General features: G+C 35.6%; 1 protein-coding gene across 1 annotated transcript in view; it reads left to right on the forward strand.

The window, feature by feature from the left end:
* The first annotated feature begins 3,280 nt into the window (after nucleotides 1-3,280).
* Nucleotides 3,281-20,749, forward strand: part of DNAH11 (dynein axonemal heavy chain 11) — a 102,635-nt gene continuing 85,166 nt past the window's right edge. The window contains 9 exon segments of the mRNA XM_032180628.1: nucleotides 3,281-3,323; nucleotides 8,040-8,182; nucleotides 8,411-8,538; nucleotides 11,085-11,223; nucleotides 12,789-12,878; nucleotides 13,003-13,197; nucleotides 13,810-13,887; nucleotides 14,605-14,755; nucleotides 19,296-19,348. Coding sequence (XP_032036519.1) covers nucleotides 8,477-8,538; nucleotides 11,085-11,223; nucleotides 12,789-12,878; nucleotides 13,003-13,197; nucleotides 13,810-13,887; nucleotides 14,605-14,755; nucleotides 19,296-19,348 — 768 coding nt within the window. The 5' untranslated portion in view covers nucleotides 3,281-3,323; nucleotides 8,040-8,182; nucleotides 8,411-8,476.

Genomic DNA, 20,749 nt, shown 5'->3' on the forward strand with positions numbered 1-20,749 from the left:
TATTCTGTAGCCTGCACATAATGGAAACTTAATATTTTAGGAAGATAAGAAAGAGAATATCCACTAGACTGATGACAAGAATAGTGTATTTTAAGAAAGAATGTATTTTATTCATTTACCTTTGAATAACTTGCAAAAGATATGTAGAATCATGGAATGCCTTGAGTTGGCAGGGACCTTAAAGACCATCTGCTTCCAACCGCCCTGCTGTGGTTGCCCAAAGGCCCATCCAACCTGGCCCTGAACGCTTCCAGAGATGGAGCATCCACAGCTTTTCTGGGCAGCCTGTTCCAGTGCCACACCACTGTCTGAATAAAGAATTGTTATTAATGAAGGAATCTGCAAAATTTTGTTTCTTTTACTTGTAGTTTGGAATAAGTGCTTCAGTGTTGAAAAGAAATAAAGAAATACAGTTGCTCAAGAAAGTGTGGGATATGAATGGTTATATTAATGGTGGTTTTTTTGTTTTGTTTTGTTGTGGTTCTTTTTCTTTGTTTTGAAAGGAATTAAAAAGAAAATGAAAGGTTAAAATATATTCTGAATGTTATGTTCTTAATTTGATCCTAGAAGTGCTTATAGATTTGATTTAAATAATAATAATAATAATGAATAATTTCATATTCCTTTTGTTTTTGAAATTATAGCTGCTATATTCTAGGATAACCAGATTAAAAATATTTCTGTTCTCAGGTTAACAAAATTCAAGATAATCCCAAAGTAAAACAACTTTTGTAGTTTTACTTTAAGCTTACTTAATACCAATAGTTTGCTGAAATAGTTAAAATCAGTGAGTAAAACTTCAGAAGTTGCACTTCAGAAATGAGAAAAATATAGAAGGCTACAAGCAAAGCCAATTCAACAATGGTTGTATCTGATTCTGAATCCAGAAAAAGGGTGTTTGGGAAATCAGCCTTTTGAAGTTCTATTTACATCAAGATGTTGGTTTTCATAGGCAAGGTTAGAAATGTATATACAGCTTTGTTTGTTTGTTTGTTTTGTGTGTGTGTAGAAGAGAATGGGGCAGTTTCCCTCACATCTCCCAGCTACCTCATACTGGCGTGTTTAATTAAGTATTCATACATGTACCTTTGTGGCACTATCAGAAACTGAAGTATTAAATAGTTTAAATGCTTGTCTTTTGGATTGGATTTTGAGAAAATTGATTATTTTGTGTGCTTTCTAGGTAGTGGTGGTATAGAGTTGGAAACAAGTAATAAGGTCCAGAAGCTATTCCTGCATGCTAGGCCTTCCCCCTGCATCCATCTATCTGTTATAGCAGATATATATAGCAGAAGCTTGTTTGTACCAAATGTTGTTGACACTTTTATCTGTACTTTCTGTTTCAGAGCATCACTAATGATTGGACTAAAACCCAGTGGAGACAGATTAATGGGGAACAGATGGATGTAGAGCTCAGAAGGTTTGCCAAGGCAGGTTCCATAGCTGTCTGCTTGTACAATTTATCTGTCTTGGTGCCACCCCTTCCTCACTCTTCCCACCCACTTTGATGTTTCAGTGGATTTGTTGCTCATGTCCAAACTGAATATTCTGGAACATGTTTTGGTTTGGGGCTTCCCTTTAAAACTTTATTCTTCTGGCTGAGTTTCCAATCCATGCAGAGGAGCATGGTAAATCCACGTTGTCACTTTTCTGAATAGTGGCGGTGTGTGAACAAATAATGAAAGAATAAGAAATGACCAAATGAAAGTCGTCATTTTTAGAGACAAATGGAATTTGCACAGGTTTATCTGCTCTACTCCTAACATAACTCCAGAGTAGTTGGGTTAGCTTCATAGATTTGGCAAAGATGCTCTTTTTTTTTTTTTTTTTTAAAGGGAAGTCACTTTGAAGTATTTGCAATGTGTTGTTGGTAGTAGTCCTACGGAAGAGAGTTCCAATGGGACAGGCTAAGAACAAAATAAAAATAAGAACAGAAGCACCCCAGATAATTTGGAGGACACTAAAGGGGTAGCTGTGATCTGCAGACAATATAAAACTTGAGTACTGAATTAAGAAAGTCTTGAACCTAATGGGTATATTTCTTCTTATTCATGTATGTATTTCATTCAGAAATACGTAGGTTTCATTACATGATAACAGGAGTAATATGCCGTGGTAGGGGTAATAAAAGCAAGGACAAGTCTGAGATCGCTGTGTTGACCTTCTGCCTTCACATCATTCACTATGGCATATATGTCGGATCATAGAATAGAGAAGATGCTGATCACTGCCACTGCTGGTCATAGGCTGATCACTTGTGTCATGTTCATCACATTCAGGTGTACACAGAACTCTCCCTTATAGCCAGAACTGCAATTCACAGAGGGTTATTAAAGTTATTATACTTTTATCTGCAGTGATATAATAAGAATATCGCTTAAGTTGTTGGAACTGCGATGGAATAAATGGCTCTGATCCAACTGGAATTATAAAATCATTGTGTTAATAGTTATTTATTATTTAAAGTATCATATTGGAAAGTAAATTTTCAGAACTTTTACTTTATCTACTGACTCCAATACAATCTTCCATAGACTTATGCTGTCACAAACATCTGCATTTGAAACAGGAAAATAGAGCTTTCTGACAAATCTCATCATTTTTATCTTATTTATCACCAAGGTAGTTTTCCTAATAATCAACAGTAGAAACAAAAATCAAAGCAAAAAAAGCAAAGAGAAGGCTTCTTGATAATGACTAGAGAAAATGAGGGGCAGAGTAAAAATGAAAAGTAAGGAAATAAATAAGCCTCCTGAAACATCAGCCTACTATTAAATTCTTTAGGAATTAGTTTTTAGGGAGACTATTGACAGAGGTTATAACTACTGTTGTTTCTTCCAGATTTTTGCAGAAATCAGCCAAATGTAGGCTGCCTTGGAATTTTCTTATGGAGAAAATCACAGGAACAGAGCTCCTTTAATAAAGTCAATTGAACATCTGCTTGAAACTCTAGATAAAAAAAAAAAAAAAAAAAAAAAAAAAAAAAAAAAAAAACAAGTAAGAGCTTAATAGAAATACTATTAGTATATCATTAGTTGTTCCTTTCATATGCTTGGTTAGTTAAAAACTTTTTTCACGAATCTTTGTTTGTGAGTTACAGTTTCTCCAGATGTTAGTCCTGTGAAATTATATGCATGCTATGTAACTGTACATATTCTAAGAAAATTCCTGTCTTGATGTAGGAGTTAATGAAATTACAGTTTTCTAAACTTATGTTTTCTTAGATTTTTTTTATCATTCGATAATATATTATCGAATACTTATATTTTGTTTCTTCAACAGACTTGCTAGCTATTCTTCCAATAGGAACACAGCCAGAACAGGTAAACTTCTTTGCATACATTTGTACTTCATGTTGTCGATAGAAGGATATATTTCCAGGTAATGATGTGAGAAGATAGTATCATAGTATCACACTTTTATTTTTGAATGTTAATTTGAGTGTTAATTTACTTATACAAAATATTCACGTTTCTGAAGTAAGGCAGTAACTATTTCCTGACAGCTAGGAGAGGTACAAGGTCTTCATCAAGGAGAGATTAAACCATCATTCTGAGATATTAGAAATCTTGTGCTGTCTCTTACTGGAAATTTAGCTGTGTATGATTTGAATGTGTATAGATCATAACTTTGCAGGAATTAGAAATGGAAAAGGCCAATGAGATCATCAAATCAATTCTGCTTCTGGTGCTGACTGATCAAATTTCAGAAATGTTATGCGTAGTGGTGATAAGTAAGACTGAGAGATCCATGGTCTTTGTTACGTTGTTAGTGACTTTACTGTTGACCATTAATGTAAGCAATATTTTTGTAGCTATCCTTGTTTTCTCCCCTTCAACAATAATCTATTAGATTTTGTGACGCTTTGAGACCACTTTGTATTAAAGCACAGGTATTTTTCATTTCAGGACCTCTATACTCCACATGCCAGATATATCTACATGTCAGATAATATTCCTGGCCTCAGTGATGATCTAGCTATGGCCATTAATTCTCTGAGTACTAGAGCTATTGGTGTGTCTCAGGCAAAGTTGTTTTGTTTTTTTTTTACAAGGGATGAGACATGTAACAGAAGAACTGATATTTTCCCAGAGGATGAATTATTTGACAGGCCAAAACACTGAGCCTTTTCAGACATGATCGTAGATTCTCCCATCTGCTTTACATAACTAAATCTTAGTGACTTGTTTCATCCATTAATTGTTCTATGTTATATATAAGAAGAGCAGCCAGACAATCTTCTGTTCTACTTGTCAGGAATAGACCATGCCAGTGTGTAGACAGTGATCTTCAAAATCTATGGTCTTTGGAGAGGTGTGTTGTTACACAAGGCATTTATACCTAAATCAACAATTTTTTTGTGAAATAATCTATAACAATAATTAATAACAATTTCAAGACATCTTGGTTTCATTGAGTTTATACCTTCAGTCTCTTTGACAACTGACAATAGTGTCATTAACTCTATTCACTACTTGCTCTGTGACTGTTTCCACCCAGCTTTTCCCATAAAAAAACTCCTGTGTAGTAAGCATGTAACAGTCAGTGTTGCTGTGTCAGGCTGTACCACCAGAGAAATGAGAAATACTCTTCTTATTTGTTTCATTGGCATAAGTGTTCTAATGATATCAAAATACCATTAAAAAAAAAAAAAAAATCTATTGTTTTTAAAACTTACAATTGAAACGCTGTTAATCACCCCATCATGTGGTGCATTTTACTTGCTACAATCAATTGAATGTGAAGAAACATTTTCAAGAGGAAATAGAGGAATCAACAAACACTGCCCTTGGAATGTACAGCAGAGAAAAGGGGCATGTTCCTTTCCATGAGGAGTGTGATTGCAGTGGTCAGGTATATTGAGTTATATGAAATTTACTTCATGGATTTTCCCTTCTTTGGGATGTAGATTAAATGGACACTTAGACTGGCATAAAATGTCACTTTTTAAAATGGAAACTTAAAAAAAAAAAAATCATTAAAAAAATTACAAATATCTTTTCCAAATTTCAAAATATTGTTATCACTACTACATTGCTCAGAGCTGCCTAATAAACTAATAACTTAATAATCTAGTTGCCTTTTGTGTGGAAGCTTATAAAGAAGTGTAGAGAGTTAAGTGTTTAGGAGCAATCAAAAAAGAAAAATTGTGCTGAAAGCCACAGAACATTGAACCCATACTAATAATTTATACTAATGAAACCTATGGTTAAACGTTACTTTCCTCATACTTCTGTCTTCTGCATTTCCACAACAATTTCATTCTCCTTCTCTCTAATCCTTTAAAGCACACCTCTCCAGACCTCAAGCTCTCTCCCATGTCCCCTATCAGCTGAACATGGGTTTAGCTGTTTTTGAGCCTCATGTTTGCTAATTGGCCAGCCAGTACGCGTACTAACTGGGTAGTGGTAGGTCAGAAAGAACAGATCAGCAGCTTCTGAGACAATAACTTATTGTTCTCACAACAGTGCTGAATGGATAAGCATTCACATTGCATAAAATCAATGTTGCATGTAGTTCTAATGATTGATTGTCTCAGCAGGGAAGCCAGAGATTGAATGGGCAAATATATGCAGTTTGCCTCTTAGAGATAGTTTCTCCAAGACACAGCTACATTTGAGTGCCTGGAGACATAGGAAAGACTGTATTGTCTGTGTTTACTCCGTCTCTGCAGAACAGAAAAACTCTAAGCTCTAAGACAGTAGATCCGTGTGCTTCAATCAAATGGATATGTAAAGCAAAACAATGTCTGGTGTCCCAGTAATTGGGAAAGGCTCCTCAGAATTAAATCTTAAATCCTACTGAAGAAACAGTGTGGAAAGAGAAAATGGGGGTAAAAAAAAAAAAAAAAAAAGAAAAAAAAAAAAAAGAAAAGCAAACAAATAGAAAAATCCTCGCTTCAAGTTTGTAAAGAATGTTGATATGGAGAACATCTTTTGTAAGGATTAAAGAGATGAGCTTCTTATTTTGTTAATATAAAACATAGCATTTATGCTATGTGCTTAGATTTATGCCTTTTTTTTTTTTTTTTTTTTTTCTTCAAAAAGTCTTGGTTGCTACACCTTGATGAAACTCTATGTAAAACAGTGTGTCTCTACGTCAGGAAGGTGATACTGTCCTATGAAGAAAACCAGAAACCAGAGAGAACTTCTTGACTACTCAGCCTAGGTTGCACATACTTGTCAAAAATCTGAAGGGTTTCAGATGTAGAAATGGCATTCACTAGGCTGGAAGAGAAACCTAGGGAATGAGTTCTGAAGGATTACCACAAGAAATAGGTATTCATAGGTGTCTTTTTGCATAATTCAGGGAAAATTAGCACAGTGTGAAAATGGTCTCATAAAAGAATATTTAATAATTTTAGTCTTATAGTAAATTAACTGCTCTTAGCATCTATGGGGAGGGAAAAAAAAAAAAAAAAAAAAAAAAGAAAGAAAGAAAAAGAAAAGAAATAGTCCTTTTGCTTCAGTTTCTGTTATCTCATGGGCATTTTGAGTACATCTTGATTACTGGGTTTTCCATGAGACGATTCTGAACTGAGATGAAAGGTAAGAACAAAGACTACCAGAGTTCAACCATGTTAGTGTAACAAGAACAAAGTATGAAAGCAGTATAGATATAAATATTAAACCCATGTATTTGTTTAAGGAAGCAGAAATTGTTGTTTTTGTGAGTCAAACCAAACAGTTTACTTCTAATTTTATTTATTTTAGTTCCGCTTCAGAAGAGTAGCTTCTGCTGTTTGAATTTTGTTTCACCTTTGCTTACCTCCACTTCCTTTGAATACTTAAGTAGTCTGGTTTTCTTTTCCAATTTAGAAAATCTGCCACATTGGAAATACAAATAAGAAACACACCTGTAAGGAGAGGAAAATCTGATAGAGATACCTAAAATTATCCCTATAATAGAGGAGATGGACAAAGATCTTTTGTTCACTGTCATAATATAAACGCAAATAGGCACTACCTGAAATAATTAGGCAACAAAGTTTTTTTTAAAAAAAAAAAAAAAAAAAACTTTCACACTGTGTGCAGTTTAAAATACAGAACAGTTGGCTACAGAATGACAGAAGTATAAAAAGAGGTCAAATAAATGGTTAGTCTTATTTCATTTCAGTTCATGGCTATTAAATGTGATGATAAAATTGGTAGAGTGGTTTGTGGTGTGTGTTTGTTTGTTTGTTTCCACTGGTTTGAGTTTGGTTAGTTTTTGTTTGTTTTTGTACATGTTTGTTTTGGTTTTGTTGTTTTATTTTAGTAAATCCTGTCTGATGTGTCAGTGGTATATTATGGTTTATATTCCCAGAATATTCATCTCCTGGGCTTGCTTTAAGGTTTTTGTTTGTTTGTTTGTTTTATTGTTTTTTGTTTGTTTGTTTGTTTTTTAAATAATTTCTGCTAGGTTCTATGAATGACAAAGAGTGATCCACAATGAACCTTTGTGTGATGCAGCAAGGCTACGTTTCTGTGGTTGCCGCTGGTTTTGTGACTTCAAGCATTGTCTCTGTCACATTGTCTCTGCTTTCTGAGTGGACATAATATGTGCTGGGGACTTTAGGACTTGTTCTGCTTTAAAAAGGGTGGGCTAGGAACCCTGGACCTTCATGCAGATGACATCTTCCTGCCATAAAGAAGTGGAGCTCTGATGTGTTTAAAACAAACAAACAAACAAACAAACAAAAAACTTTTGGGATACTAGACAATTTCGTTCCAAGTGTTGCTACTGATACATCCTTTATAATTGCATTGGTACTTCAATCATGATGTGATACAGAAAAATAAGAAGTCCGGTGAAATTATCTGCTGGTTTTATTTTTGTAAGCATTTTCAAAATATTTTAGGATTTAGACTGGGATTCTTAAGAAATTTATTTTCTGTAACTCGGTCCTGACAGGAGCCTGGGGATGCTTAGAATTCAATTGCATCTCAGCAGAACTTTTGTTGGTGGTGGCAGTACGTGCAAAGATGATTCAGAATGCAATTAGGGACAAGAAAACGAAGTATTTTTTCACTTTTTTTTTTTTCTTTTGTCCTTTACAGACCATGAATACTGAATCAGTAAAATATTGCAAATTTCATCAGAAGTCTTCTGTAAATGCACTAAGGGAGTAGAGAATAACATTATATCACCCGTGTAATATACTATGTCAACATAACTTCGTCTTCAAGATGTAGTAATAAATGTGAGTAACCTCCTGGCCCTACAGGAATGCAATTAAAGCTTTGCTCTTGAAATCTGGGACTTGTTCAAATCCCACCATGTGAAATCATTGCACAGTATGGGCCAGAATTTTGGTGGGGCTCATTTTTTCAAGAAGTCTCAGGGTTCCAGGGTTTCCCAGTGTTTTTGAGACAGGCCTTTTGTTTCCACTGTACCACATCATTCTCCTTCCTTTGCTTCCTTTCTTCAGTGTTGTCTCCTGGCCTTTTCAAGACCACCTCATCCCTGCCTCAGTCTTGTTTTATTGGTGGGGTTTATGGACTTGTGCTCTACACTCACTTTCATCTTCAGTTCTGGCAGTTGCCTTGGCTGTACTGAGTGAGTATACCTCTGTCTTTTACCAGCCATCAGAATTTCCCTTTTTTACTCTTGTTCTTTGCATTTATAATGCAAGTTTTAAAATTTAGTTCCTTCTATTTCAGCTGTAGACACTCTTTGTTGCCCTAACTGTACAAACTTTTCTATCCAAGTTATATGCTGGACTTTAGAAAAGTTACTAAAAGCCAGCGCCCACCAGAGGATTGCCACTATGCCTGCTTTGTTAGCATAAACTTTCCTAGGCGTTTGCTTTTGGCCCTTGTGAGACATGATCCGGGGAAAGATAAACCTTTGTCATCTGATGACTGGTTTTGTATTATGCACAATGTATATGTAAAGATAACAAAGATTTTCCTTGGGCAAAATATTACACTGAAGTCATCAGTTACAACATTTATCACTGTGAACCCAGGATATGCATATACCTGTGAGCACTAAAATGTACATATACACACAAGAATATTTGCTGTCTAGTGGTAGGAATAGATTCCATAGATGGGAATCCTTACAGCTGGTTTAACCTAGTAAATTAACTACTTGTGTAAGTGCCTAGCTATCACTTTCTGCCATGAGCATAGGTATGCCTACTCAGAGGTATTGTGACTACCAGTTCCAATTTAAGCCGTATGCTTTGCTAGTAAGCTACTGAATGTGTGATTGGTGAGAAGCTGTGAAAAGCATGGTACACAGTAAAAAATTTCATATGGTTTTGGACGCTGCAGGACAGCCTGTTATCTCTTTCTTAAAGTACATATTTATGCCTTATATCTTAACGCCAGTCTCTCAAGGAAGAAGTTTAATTTTTAAAAGATCTAACCATATTTTGCAAGTTGCACTCAGTGAGTTAATATCAAAATGGTGTTCTTTGGCTGAATTAATGATGCCAATTTATTCCAACAAAGTGTTGGAGCTGTGTTATAAACTATGTGATGATGGTCTTTGATTTAATAGTGCAGAGCTTGCTTAAAAAGAAGTTGTAAGTTGCTTTGTTACTTGAAATCTATGCTCTTGCCTTGATGCTTTTCACTGATTTAACCAAGACTTGAGAACAATTTGATTCACTGAATTCATTTCTCAATATATTGAAGTTCGGTAGGGCAAGCTGCAAGGCATTGTCAAACTGTCTGGAGAGGCACAAGTATAGAGTTGATATCTGGGATTGCTTTTCTGAGCAGTAAACGCCCGTGATTTTTATAAGATAGAAACCTAGGGCAGAACTGGGCCTCACATTGGTGCTTCTGTGAGCAAGTTGAAATGGAGTCTACCTGCTTATCTATTAAAATAGACCAACATTTTGGTATTTGTATTATTTTTTCTTTACCTATGACACCATACTCCTTCATGCTTTCACAGCAGAAAGACACAGAAGTCTGCTAAAGTTGGAAAGCTGTTTGCTCAGGCACATCTCCTCTCACCAACCAAACATCCTGCTTCAGATGGTAGGGCTGGGTGGCAGCAGCAATTAGCTTTTTTGTTCTTTGGGCCTAAATTTATAACAAGTAGGAAGCAACATCTGGTTATAAGGAGATGGTTAGGATTTGATGTTTAGGAGATGGTTAGGATTCATCTGCCTCTGCAAAGACTTTCGCTAGAGAGGTTTCCATCAGCCCTCTTTAATCCCACGCAATGTGGGGCAAAGCCTAGCAAAAGGATTGCTTTTTCTTCAAATGCTCTGTGCTCGTTTTCTGAGGTGAAATCTTTCTAATCCAGACAATCTTAATGTCGTGAACCTTGGGGGATCTTTCCCCAGCTGTAACAGGCTGCGTGACACAGCAACATAGATGCAGCAGTAGCTGGGCTCTGAAGGATGCAGCAGGCATGCAGCATTGCTACAGCATTCTGAGAAAGGCCAGTTGTAAACTGGTCTAAGACCCTAAAGCTGAGTCTTAGCAAACATTGGTGGGACAATATGTCCCACAAGTGCTTTTAGTGAATTATACTATTAGAAGAGTTGTTGTATTTGTGTTCCAGAAGTTTGAACTAATGGTTAAATTAAGGGGAAAAAAAATAATAATAATTTAAAAAATAATAATAATAAAAAAGGAAAAAACAAACAGTGTAACCTCCAAAGGCAAACACAACCTTGTACAAGAGCATTAAACAATCCCAAAAATCCAAGTCCTTCAAAAAAAAAAAAATAATAAATAGCCATTTCAGCAATGGCAGGGTGTAGCATCTGACTTCCAGACCCTGCACAGCTCCTGGCAATATCTGTTGGTGGTTCATGGCAAGTGACACTGCAGCAGACTGCCTATTTAAAGTATCTGTAGTACCTGTCTTGCAAGCCCTGCATTTCTCAGCTGTCTCCTTTTCCTTTGTGTACAGAAATGTTACTGAATGCTAACAATCAACGGTTCCTAATTAGCTCCTTTTGCTTTGAAGTAAGGTCCTTGTTAGCTTTGACTGACACTCTTAATTGTGACTCTCTTGAGCTCTGTTTTTAAAAATGTTTGCACACATCAGTCATTTGTTTTAAGTGACTTATTCTTACCATGTTTAAGTACTAATCTGTGTATCTGGATTATGGGGTTTGTTTTCTTCCTTAGGCCCTGTGCCATGGTTCTCCCTGACGTTGAACTGATCTGTGAAATTCTGTTGGTTGTTGAAAGGTTTATTGATATGTGCTTGTTCAACAGCAAGTTTAGCACCTTGTATACTCTCTGCAGGAAACTGTTCTCTAAATAGGTAAGGGTCTCTTTGGGCTTCTGGGTTTGCTATGTGTTAATTAACACATAGGCACTTGGAAACAGTGCAGCTGGACATTGTAGAGTAATTGTTGTTTGTTTTTTTTTTTTTAATTAATTTATTTATTTTAATTATATGGTCTTTTTATTTTTAAGATACTTTAAATCACATGCCCATCCCTACTTTACCATCACATAAGAACTTAGAATAAAATGCCCTTTTCTCTGACCTTGGTACATGTGTAATGCATTAATTTCATGTTTAAAAAATTGTAAATCGCTATATAGTACCTGAGATGGCTGAGCTAAATAGTGATGTTGTTTAAAAAAAAAAAAAAAAAAAGAAAGAAAAAAAAAACACTTCTTGGAGAAGAGAAAAACTTTAAAGCAGGGTAGGAATTATTATGAATAACAATTAATATATTCTGTTTGGATGAATGTTTGTTTAAACTTTTGCCTGTGAATACAGTGGAGGATTGTTTAAAAAAAAATAAAATTAAATAAATAAATACAGCAGTGCTAAGTAATTATTATCCTAGGAAGACTTTATATTCAGAATAACTATCCTAGAAATCTACATTTTTTTTAAGCTCTTTCCTCACCATATGTTTCTTCAAAAAAACAAACAAACAAACAAACAAACAAACAAAAAAACCATAAGCTTTTATTAGGGTGAGTAGCTACCTGTGTCTCTTGTCCTTTAATTTTGTTGTTTGATGTAAAATATGTTGCTAGTCTACCCAGTCTTCTCTTTTGGAAAAAGAAAAGTATTAACATCAGGTCAAATTAGATGTTTGGCAGCAATTTTTCTGCTTGCCTTTTTTCATCGTGGAGGCATAGTGGTATTGAATACAATAATACTTTAAAATATAGTGGAAGGTATATGAGGACATAGTTAAATGCAGACTGTGAGTAAGTGCTGAGAATGACTAATAAAAAGGACAGCTTCCCAAGAAAACTTGGTCTTAGAGATCACTTCTTCATAATTCCTACCCACAGCTTACCCCTGTGATAGAAAAATGAGACATCGAAGTGACATGAAAAGTGACATGAACCTAAGGATTAATAAGTGATTTTTTTTTTTTTTTTTAGAGTGCACCCTGACATCTTAAACTTCAGCCAAGTAAATGCCCAGCCTGCAAGAACAGGAAGGAGACATGTTGCATCTGTGCTGGAAGAACAGTGTGTGGCCTCCTCCTGAAATCCATCCCTCCAGAGGAGTCAACACCTTGTCTTTGTAAATGATGTCTATGAGTGTGAGATTGTCACTGGATGAACCAAGGTGGAAATGGATCCAAAAGTTCATGACATCATATTCTCAAAGTATCATACTGGAGGTTTTACTTCTGGTGCAAATTTTGCCATGTAAAAATAGATGGGATATTAAAAATTAGACAGATATACACATTTAACCTTTTTATGCTTCTGACATTGACCTAAAAACACTGCAAGGCTACAGCGTAAACAGGGAACAAAAAGGTGCCACTTTAAACTTACTGTTTTCTTATACGTTACCACCTGGTTTCTTTTCCTGTGCTAACACAATCCATTAAAATATTTTCCAAGAACCACTGTGACTGGGGACTTCATGCTATCAAGTCAGTTCTGGTAGCTGCTGGCTTACTGAAATGAAGAAAGAACAGACCTGAGGATCAGGTACAACCTTCATTTACAAGCAGGAGTAAGAGTTGATCCTGGTGTTCTGTCTGAATAAAAACAGAATCCTAAAAAGAGAAGGGTTTAATGCTCTTGTGATCTGTGGCTTACCATCCTTTTCCAGGTGCTTATGTGAGCCTTAAGAGATTTAAATTTGCTTAAAATAGTGACAGATGATATCCCAATTTTCATGGGCCTGATCAGTGACCTGTTTCCAGCTCTGGATGTTCCAAGGATAAAGAACCTGTAATTTGAACAGATGGTTAAACAATTTACCCCCGAGCTTCACTTGTAGCCTGAAGAGAGCTTTATTTTCAAAGCAAAAGAATTCATTGCCTTTAATTATTCCCCTTAAGAGTTTCAATCAAAATAATTGCAAATGGGTTGTATTAGACATGAAGGTTATTTTTGAGTATGTTACACTATTGATAAGGCATCCTCAAAGTCTCAGTATTTCAAAGGCATTTTGTCATGGCAGTACAGGAACTCAGTATGATAAATATAGAATTAAGGAAATAAGGATAAATAAGGAAAAAATATCTGTTCAAAAAGGCTGTCTCCACTGACAAACATGATTGTTTACAGCACCAAATTCTTGTACACAGTAGCTTAGCAAATGTTGGTGATTATTTATAGGGGTGAAGGAAGTAAAAAAAAAAAAAAAAAAAAAATGTACATAAGAAGGTATAGATTTGGAATGTGTGATTACCGATGTTGTGTGTGTTTTTTTTTTTCTTCATGTATGTTCTGCTATTTCTGTATAATACAATGCAGAGATAGTACTGTGAAGGTCTAAGTTCCTATTTCTTTTTAAAGGGAATAGAAAAGAGGGGAGAAGGGGAGAGAGAACTTCTGTGCATACTTCCCTTTCTTTGTTAAGAGGACAACAGGAGAGCAAAGGGTCTCACCATGTATCCCTCCTGTGTGGCAGGGTGTTAAGCTGGAAGAGCTACCAACAGTATGTTGCTCCATGTTTGCTGTTGGAAATGCAAGGACTGGAAAAAGCAAGGTACCTGCCAGCCAACACAGTGGGTTTTTGATTTCACATTGCAAAGAAATTGCCTTGGTTCTTGCAGAAAATATTCTGCATGATGTGTTGCCTTTGCTTTAGGCTGTTGTATGGTAACACGTTGTTAAGACCATCCAGTCAGCCATGTGGCGTGCAATGGCAAAACTCAAATGTACACTTTGCTCGTAACATTTTATTTGTTGTTTGCAAATACCAACGGAAAATTAATAGTGGCAGCAAGTAATGAGCATGCTATTTGACAGATAGACTAAGTAATATATTGTTCTGGAAGGAGAATCAGGATGATTTAATTAGGCTTCTAGACAGAAATAGTGGAATATTTTGCCAAAACACTAGACAAGTATTCCTAATATATAATGCCTATTCATGTTACAAATTTTTGGCCGGTATGTGATTTTCTTCCCCTTTCAACATTTTCTATTAGAGAAGATAGGCTGTGAAGTGCAGCTGTATCAGAATGGGATTCTCCCTTGCTGTCATGGAATCACAGAACCATTCTAGTTGGAAAAGTCCTCTGAAATCACCTAGTTCAACCTTTAGTCTAGTACTGACAAGTCCACCACTACACCATGCTACTAAGTTCTACATCTATGTGTTCAGAAGCTTAACGGAAATTAGGCTTAATGTCGTTAATATACCCAGTTTAGAAAGAAAAGCAAAAATTCCTACAGTGTCAAAATTGACACTAACGCACAGCCTGTCCATCCCCTTTATGTACTCAAAACTGTGCATTACACCTATGTGAACATGCAACAAAAGTCCATTTGGAATGGCCTCAACCCAAAAGCTCTGACAGCTGTCAAACTGTTTGGTTTTATACACAGTGCAACACAAGAGTAAAAAGATGGCAAATGGCATATGTCCTTCTTATCAGGACCTGTTCCTAGAAGCATAGTTCTCTATCAAAAATAGGCAATGCCAGAATTCAATGAAGGCATTAGAGAGTGAATTATTGTATTGTTTTGTTGTTGTTGTTTTCTGTGTTTTAATGCAATATGATGTGAATGCAGAGCACTGGTAATTGTGGAAAGACTGGAGGCAGGACAGGATGCTAGTAGACAGGAAAGTACTAAACTGAATGATGCTGATTCAGCTGCCTAAGAGGGCAGTTATTTTCTCTCCAGACCCATGAAGACTTCCGTATCTCACCAATATTGTTAAAAAATAATGACATACTCTCCTGTAGCCAGGAGACAGGTCTTTATTATATAAAATACAGTTATTCTGCTTTATCAAGAGTTCACTGAAAATATTTTTTATTTAACTATGAATAACCATCTATTAAGCAAAGCATAGTTTTCTTATGCTGTACAAGCTTCTTGTTTCAGTGATGCATTAGGAATCCTGAAGTTTTAATTGCTGTACATTGCTGTTATTTAAGCACTAAAGTGATGAGATTTTGTTTAAATATAATTTACAGCAGAAATTATATTCTGCTGTCTTTTCTTCTGAGAGAGCAAATTAATATTACCCATGAGGGGTCAAAATGGTTAGTTTTGGATGGGGATGTAGATTCCATGTGCATTGAGTCACTCAGTACTGTTATAGATGATAACAAAGTGAGCAACTGGGAAGCAAGCACGCTAGATTCTTCTCTACCTGTTTTGCCCTTTCTTTACTTTTTTGAAGACAGTTTTTCTTCCATTCCTTTAATTTCTTTTGGTTTTCACTATTACTAAGTGATTCTTTGGCATCTGAGTAATATATTGCTTGCCTCTATGTACAGCAAAAAGTCTTCAAGTTTCCTACGTATACTGTAAGGCTCATTGTGCCTCCTAGTGTATAAATTGATGTAATTCAAGTTGTCAATCATAAGATTATTGAAACCAGCATTTGTGAAACCTTCCAGTAAAATAGATTTAAGATTTAATTAATTAAGTCCTAACATCACTGTAGCAAGGAAGGCTAGCATTAGGAAATGCTAATGGAAATTACCTATTAGCATAGGAAATTAGTCAGCTTGAGAACTAACAGTAGTATCTATTTTTTTATTCTCTTCTCATTAGTTACATAGTGAAACCAATTTAGTCGTATGGCCAAAATGCTGCAATGTAATGAAATCCAAATCTAAAATCTAAATGTAACTTTCAAATGATGATTGTGGTTTGTTCCATTCTGTTAAGCTTTCTTCTCTTGAGAACTTAAGCCCATCTCTGTGTGGTGACATTCTCAGGTTACTCTGAAAGGTGCTTGTCTGGGGTTATCCACATAGCCTGACTTTAGCTATTGAACAGAAAGCAGTATTTCCAAGGGACATTTTGGAGCACCCAAATTTAGGTTCCTGCTCTCAATCATTTCTTTCTATTGACATTGAGAAATATTTAGCTTCTCCTGCTTTTAGCAGCCTTCAGGAGTACTCTTATTGGTTAAGCAGGCTACTCTTCTTTTGAATGGATTAAACTGTGGAAAAACACAGGATCAAGTAAAACCTTTTGAACTTGTCCTCCTCTGTGTTTCTGAAGCAAAAATCATAGCCATGTTTGAACAATCTTTATTTAGCTGTATTTGAGATGTACTGAAGCTTTCCAGGTTCTGACCTTTACAGGAAACAAATGTGTGCCCATGACTCCATCAATGCAGCTACTGTTTGAGGTGCACCACTTAAAAGCTGCAGCCCCAGATACAGGATCCAGAGCTGGCCTCCTCTATCTGAACACCCAGGACCTGGGCTAGAGTCCATGGGGATCTGATGATATTAATTAAAGTTTTTAAGATACATCCGGAAAATTAATGGGACTAGATGCTATTATTATCCTACTATGATAATAGGGGGATGAATTAGTCAATGGGTTATGTAAATTGTTAAATACAGTTTGGAAGATTTCAGCAGTTAAGTTAAGTGTTTTATTTTTCCCTCTTATCCAGAGTGTTCAATAAGTAAATAAATCAGCTGTTGTTTCCTGTCACTTTTAATAATAGTTGCAATTTTTGATACTGTTAAGGACATAATGGTTTACATCAGCTTGGTTTTCTTTACCTCCTACCCCTTTTGATTGCAGTACTCCTCTTTTGACTTTTTATATGTGTGTTTTATTCAAATTAATCACAAGAACAATTTTTTTTAAAGAACATGGGTCTCCATGTATAAAAAGGAATTTAATTGTTAAAAGCACAGTACAATAATTTAAGCAGTCCAGTGTGATCTTTTCCTTTTGTCTTTTGTTGATCTAAAACAATACAGTCGTACAAATATTAGTAAAAATGGAGTCAAGTATTTTCAATCAGTGTTTTTATTTTCAAGCAGCATTACTGCAGTTTCATAACAAAATTTGATTTTTCAGCACTCCAACATGTCATCAACGTTTTAGTTCTAGCCATCCATTTTTAGAGTACTGTGTCAGGACAACTGGAGAAGCCTTCAGTGCACACATTTCCCAGAGAAGTCTTGTCAGTAGGAGAATTTAATTAAACAGCTTGAGCTGCTTCAAGCTGCCCACCTAGGGGGTCAGGATCAGAAGACTGGTATGGACATGGAGAAGCAATATGATCTCTCACAGCAAACAGGAGTGTAGAGATGGAAACAGTAGGCAACAAACTGTTCAAACAGAATAGCTGTGAATGAGTAAATAATTGGTTTAGGCAGTGTTTGACTAATACTATGTGAGCACAAGTAGGGGATAAAATTGCCTAATCCTTTGGAATAGAGACAGTAAGGCATGTGGCTGCTAACCCAAAGCATATGCTATAGTTTGCATAACAAAAAGGACTTTTAGACCTTTGGTTGTGATAGGAACTAGCAGATGAGAAGAGTTACATTTTTATTCCAATTGTCTTCAACTGTACTCAGCCAGACTTTTCAGCTAGTCTGGGTTTTATATATATGACTGTAGATGTCTGCAGTGCCAGTCACACTGAATTTGGGTGTCACATAATCATTGGTCTAGGGCACAATTTACACACTGGTATTTTAAGTACTTTGTTCTAAAACAACAGAAAAAAATATGGAATCCTTGGTCCCACCTGCTTTTTGTTGTCTGGCCCTCTGAAAGCAGGAGAAAACCATCATCTGGTTCCTTCTCCCTGCCCTCTCTAGAATAAAGGATGTAGTCAAGGAAAATGGGTATAACCATATGCCAGTATACTCAGCTGTCAAAGTAGCTCTCAGAAATACAGCAGGATTACGTGCCTCCCTACTTGGAACAACTCAAAACAAACTCAAAACAAACTGTTGCTCCTATTCCTGAAAATATGATGGTAAAGGCAGGCACTAGGATTAAAGCTATTTATTTTTTAAGGAACAGTGTTTCTGAAACATCCATTAAGCATGTGGCCCTATGCAGTATAAAATAAATAATAACAATAAATAAAGGTTTAAAATTACTATAAATCTGGTAGGTATGTGAAGTGAAGCTTAGAGACTCAGTACTGAAGTATGGCATATGCTTGTGAGTGGAGAATTAGAAAGCATGAACTAGTAAACTTTAAATTGCCTCATGGGGCATTTAGTTAGTTTTGCTCTTTTTTTTCGGTATGATTCACATACAGTATGATTCACGTACAGTATTCTCAAATGCTTTACAGTGCTTTGACTACATTAATTTTTAGGTCTTTTTAAATGCTTAGATAAGTAGGAATTTTCTTTGGGGGGATTGAAAGTTGATGGGCATAGAAACATAGAGCTACTGATCAGAAGATGTTATCCATTATCAGCTATCCTGAAATTTTTTTTTTTTTATTTTTTTTTTGTAGTATAATAGTTGGTAGGAAAATATAAGGCTTGGAAAAGAAAGCTGTATCAGATAGTGAAAGTTTTAGGTGCTCAAAGTGAGTAAAGTTAAACTACTTGCTGAAACAGTTTGAGGTATGCTGAATGCCAGACCTAAAGGTAAATGAAATATTAATTGAAAAATTAAACAAAATGCCTGTTGCAACAATGTTTTGTTTCTTTTAGCAGTTTTTGAGACACCAGCACTCTGTAAAAGCTGAGAAGGAGTTGACACATTTCAGTGAAAACCTGATTTCAAAATTTTCCTACTACAAAAAGAAAAAAAGAGTACAAATTTTCGAGTAGAAATACTATGAACAGAAGAAATAATCCAGTAGAACATTCTGTTCCAGCAATTATGTTTTCAAATGAAAGAACAGTGTATCCCATTTCATTGCTTCTAGAGTTCAGTCTTGGGCATACATGTATATGGAGAAAAACAGAAACCAAAGTTTGCTTTTAAAACTAAACTGCATTGTACAAGTGTTTTTGTTTGTTTGTTTGTTTTGTTTTTGTTTTTTCCTTTTCAATTTCAGTTAATTTTTGTTCTCACATCCGAGGTGGCACCTCTCAAATACTTTATTGATTTACTTTTAACAGGCAAACCAGTCTGGCTTGTTGGAAATCCTGGAGTAGGACAAACTCTTTGTAGGTGATAGTCTTTGGAGAGAGCAGCAAGGCTAACATTCCTTTCAACTGCTATACACAGTCAGCAGAATCCTACTTCCTTCAAAGGTGAAAAATTTTGTAGAGTTGTTATTATTGAATACAACTGTTTTTCAGGATGGTGGATTTCAGAGGGCAGCAAAGAATTTAATTGCTATGGCCTTCCTACCTGTACACCCAGTTGAGAATTCCTCAGCCCATGTCTCTTTCTTGCATTGCTGCTAGTGAATCAGATTGTCACTAGGCTTAAAAAGTCTTAAATCCACAAATCTCTACTGAATAACTTTTTACCCTGCGTTTTCATTCCTGCCTTCTGTTGATTACTTCTTTATTCAGGTTGGATAAGCAAATACCACTTTCAGTTTACTTAGTAACTTAGTTCATTTTTTGAAGTGTTTCCAAGTTCATACTAAATTGGAATCCTACAGTAAAGCAACTTAATAACATTTCTACCCTTGAAATGGAGAGATTTGAAGAAATCTGATGTGCCTCAGAGAGGGATCATAAATGAATATAAACTGTCAAAAGTTCTTTAATGTAGAAACAGCCTTAGAAAGTTTTCAGATATTCCTGTTTTGGTAAGGATCATTTAGCTAATGATTGCCATTCCAGCAGCAACCATGGCCAAGGCACTGGAGCACAAGGGCATAACACTTCCCATTGCAAAAGGAAGCTGATAAAAAAAAAAAAAAAAAAAAAAAAAAAAAAAAAAAAAAAAAAGGCTTCTAGGCAACTGATGCCAAAGGGGTTATACATTCTTTGAACAGGAAATTTCTTAAATAAATGAAATAGGTGAATGCAGCATCACAGGGGCTTTCTATGCAAGTGTATAGCAGCACCCACTAACTATACTATGGTCTAAAACTTGTGAGTTTACAAAGGTTTAAGGATTTGCTATGAAATGTTAGTATTATTCCTTCAGATTTTAAGTTTATACTGTAAAACATCTGCTGCTCCTTTTAACAGATTAACAAAGAAATGGACTCTATTTGCAGCTTTTCCTTCTCTCCACTGTTCTTCAGCCAAGTCCCTCTTGTTAAGTGCTCTTCTGTGCAAGTCTGTGCAAGTTCCTAGCTGTGGGTGAAGAACTGCATAACAGTGCATACCAAATATATTGTGTTTGCTTCCCATTGTGTTTACAACATCTTTCTGGTGAGCTGTAACAATATAATTTTGTTCTGTCATGTATCACTCAGAATGACTGCCTCTTATGTTATTCTAGTGTTTGTGGATACCAGTGCTTCTTCCCATACAATGAATTCAAGTGATATATTTTGATGCATGCCTATTTTTGGCTACCTCTCCAAGAAATTGTTTGGAACAATCAGGTGGTTGTTGTTTAAATGGGAAGAGGCATCCACATCAAATTACACAAATGAGCAATTAAGTCTCAGCTCAAAAAGAAGAGCTTAAAAGCTGAACTTGTTGAAGTACAGCTATTCCTCACATTGTCATGTTCCTTCCAGAGTT

The sequence above is a fragment of the Aythya fuligula genome, chromosome 2 (assembly GCF_009819795.1).
Source record: "Aythya fuligula isolate bAytFul2 chromosome 2, bAytFul2.pri, whole genome shotgun sequence".
NCBI lineage: Eukaryota > Metazoa > Chordata > Aves > Anseriformes > Anatidae > Aythya > Aythya fuligula.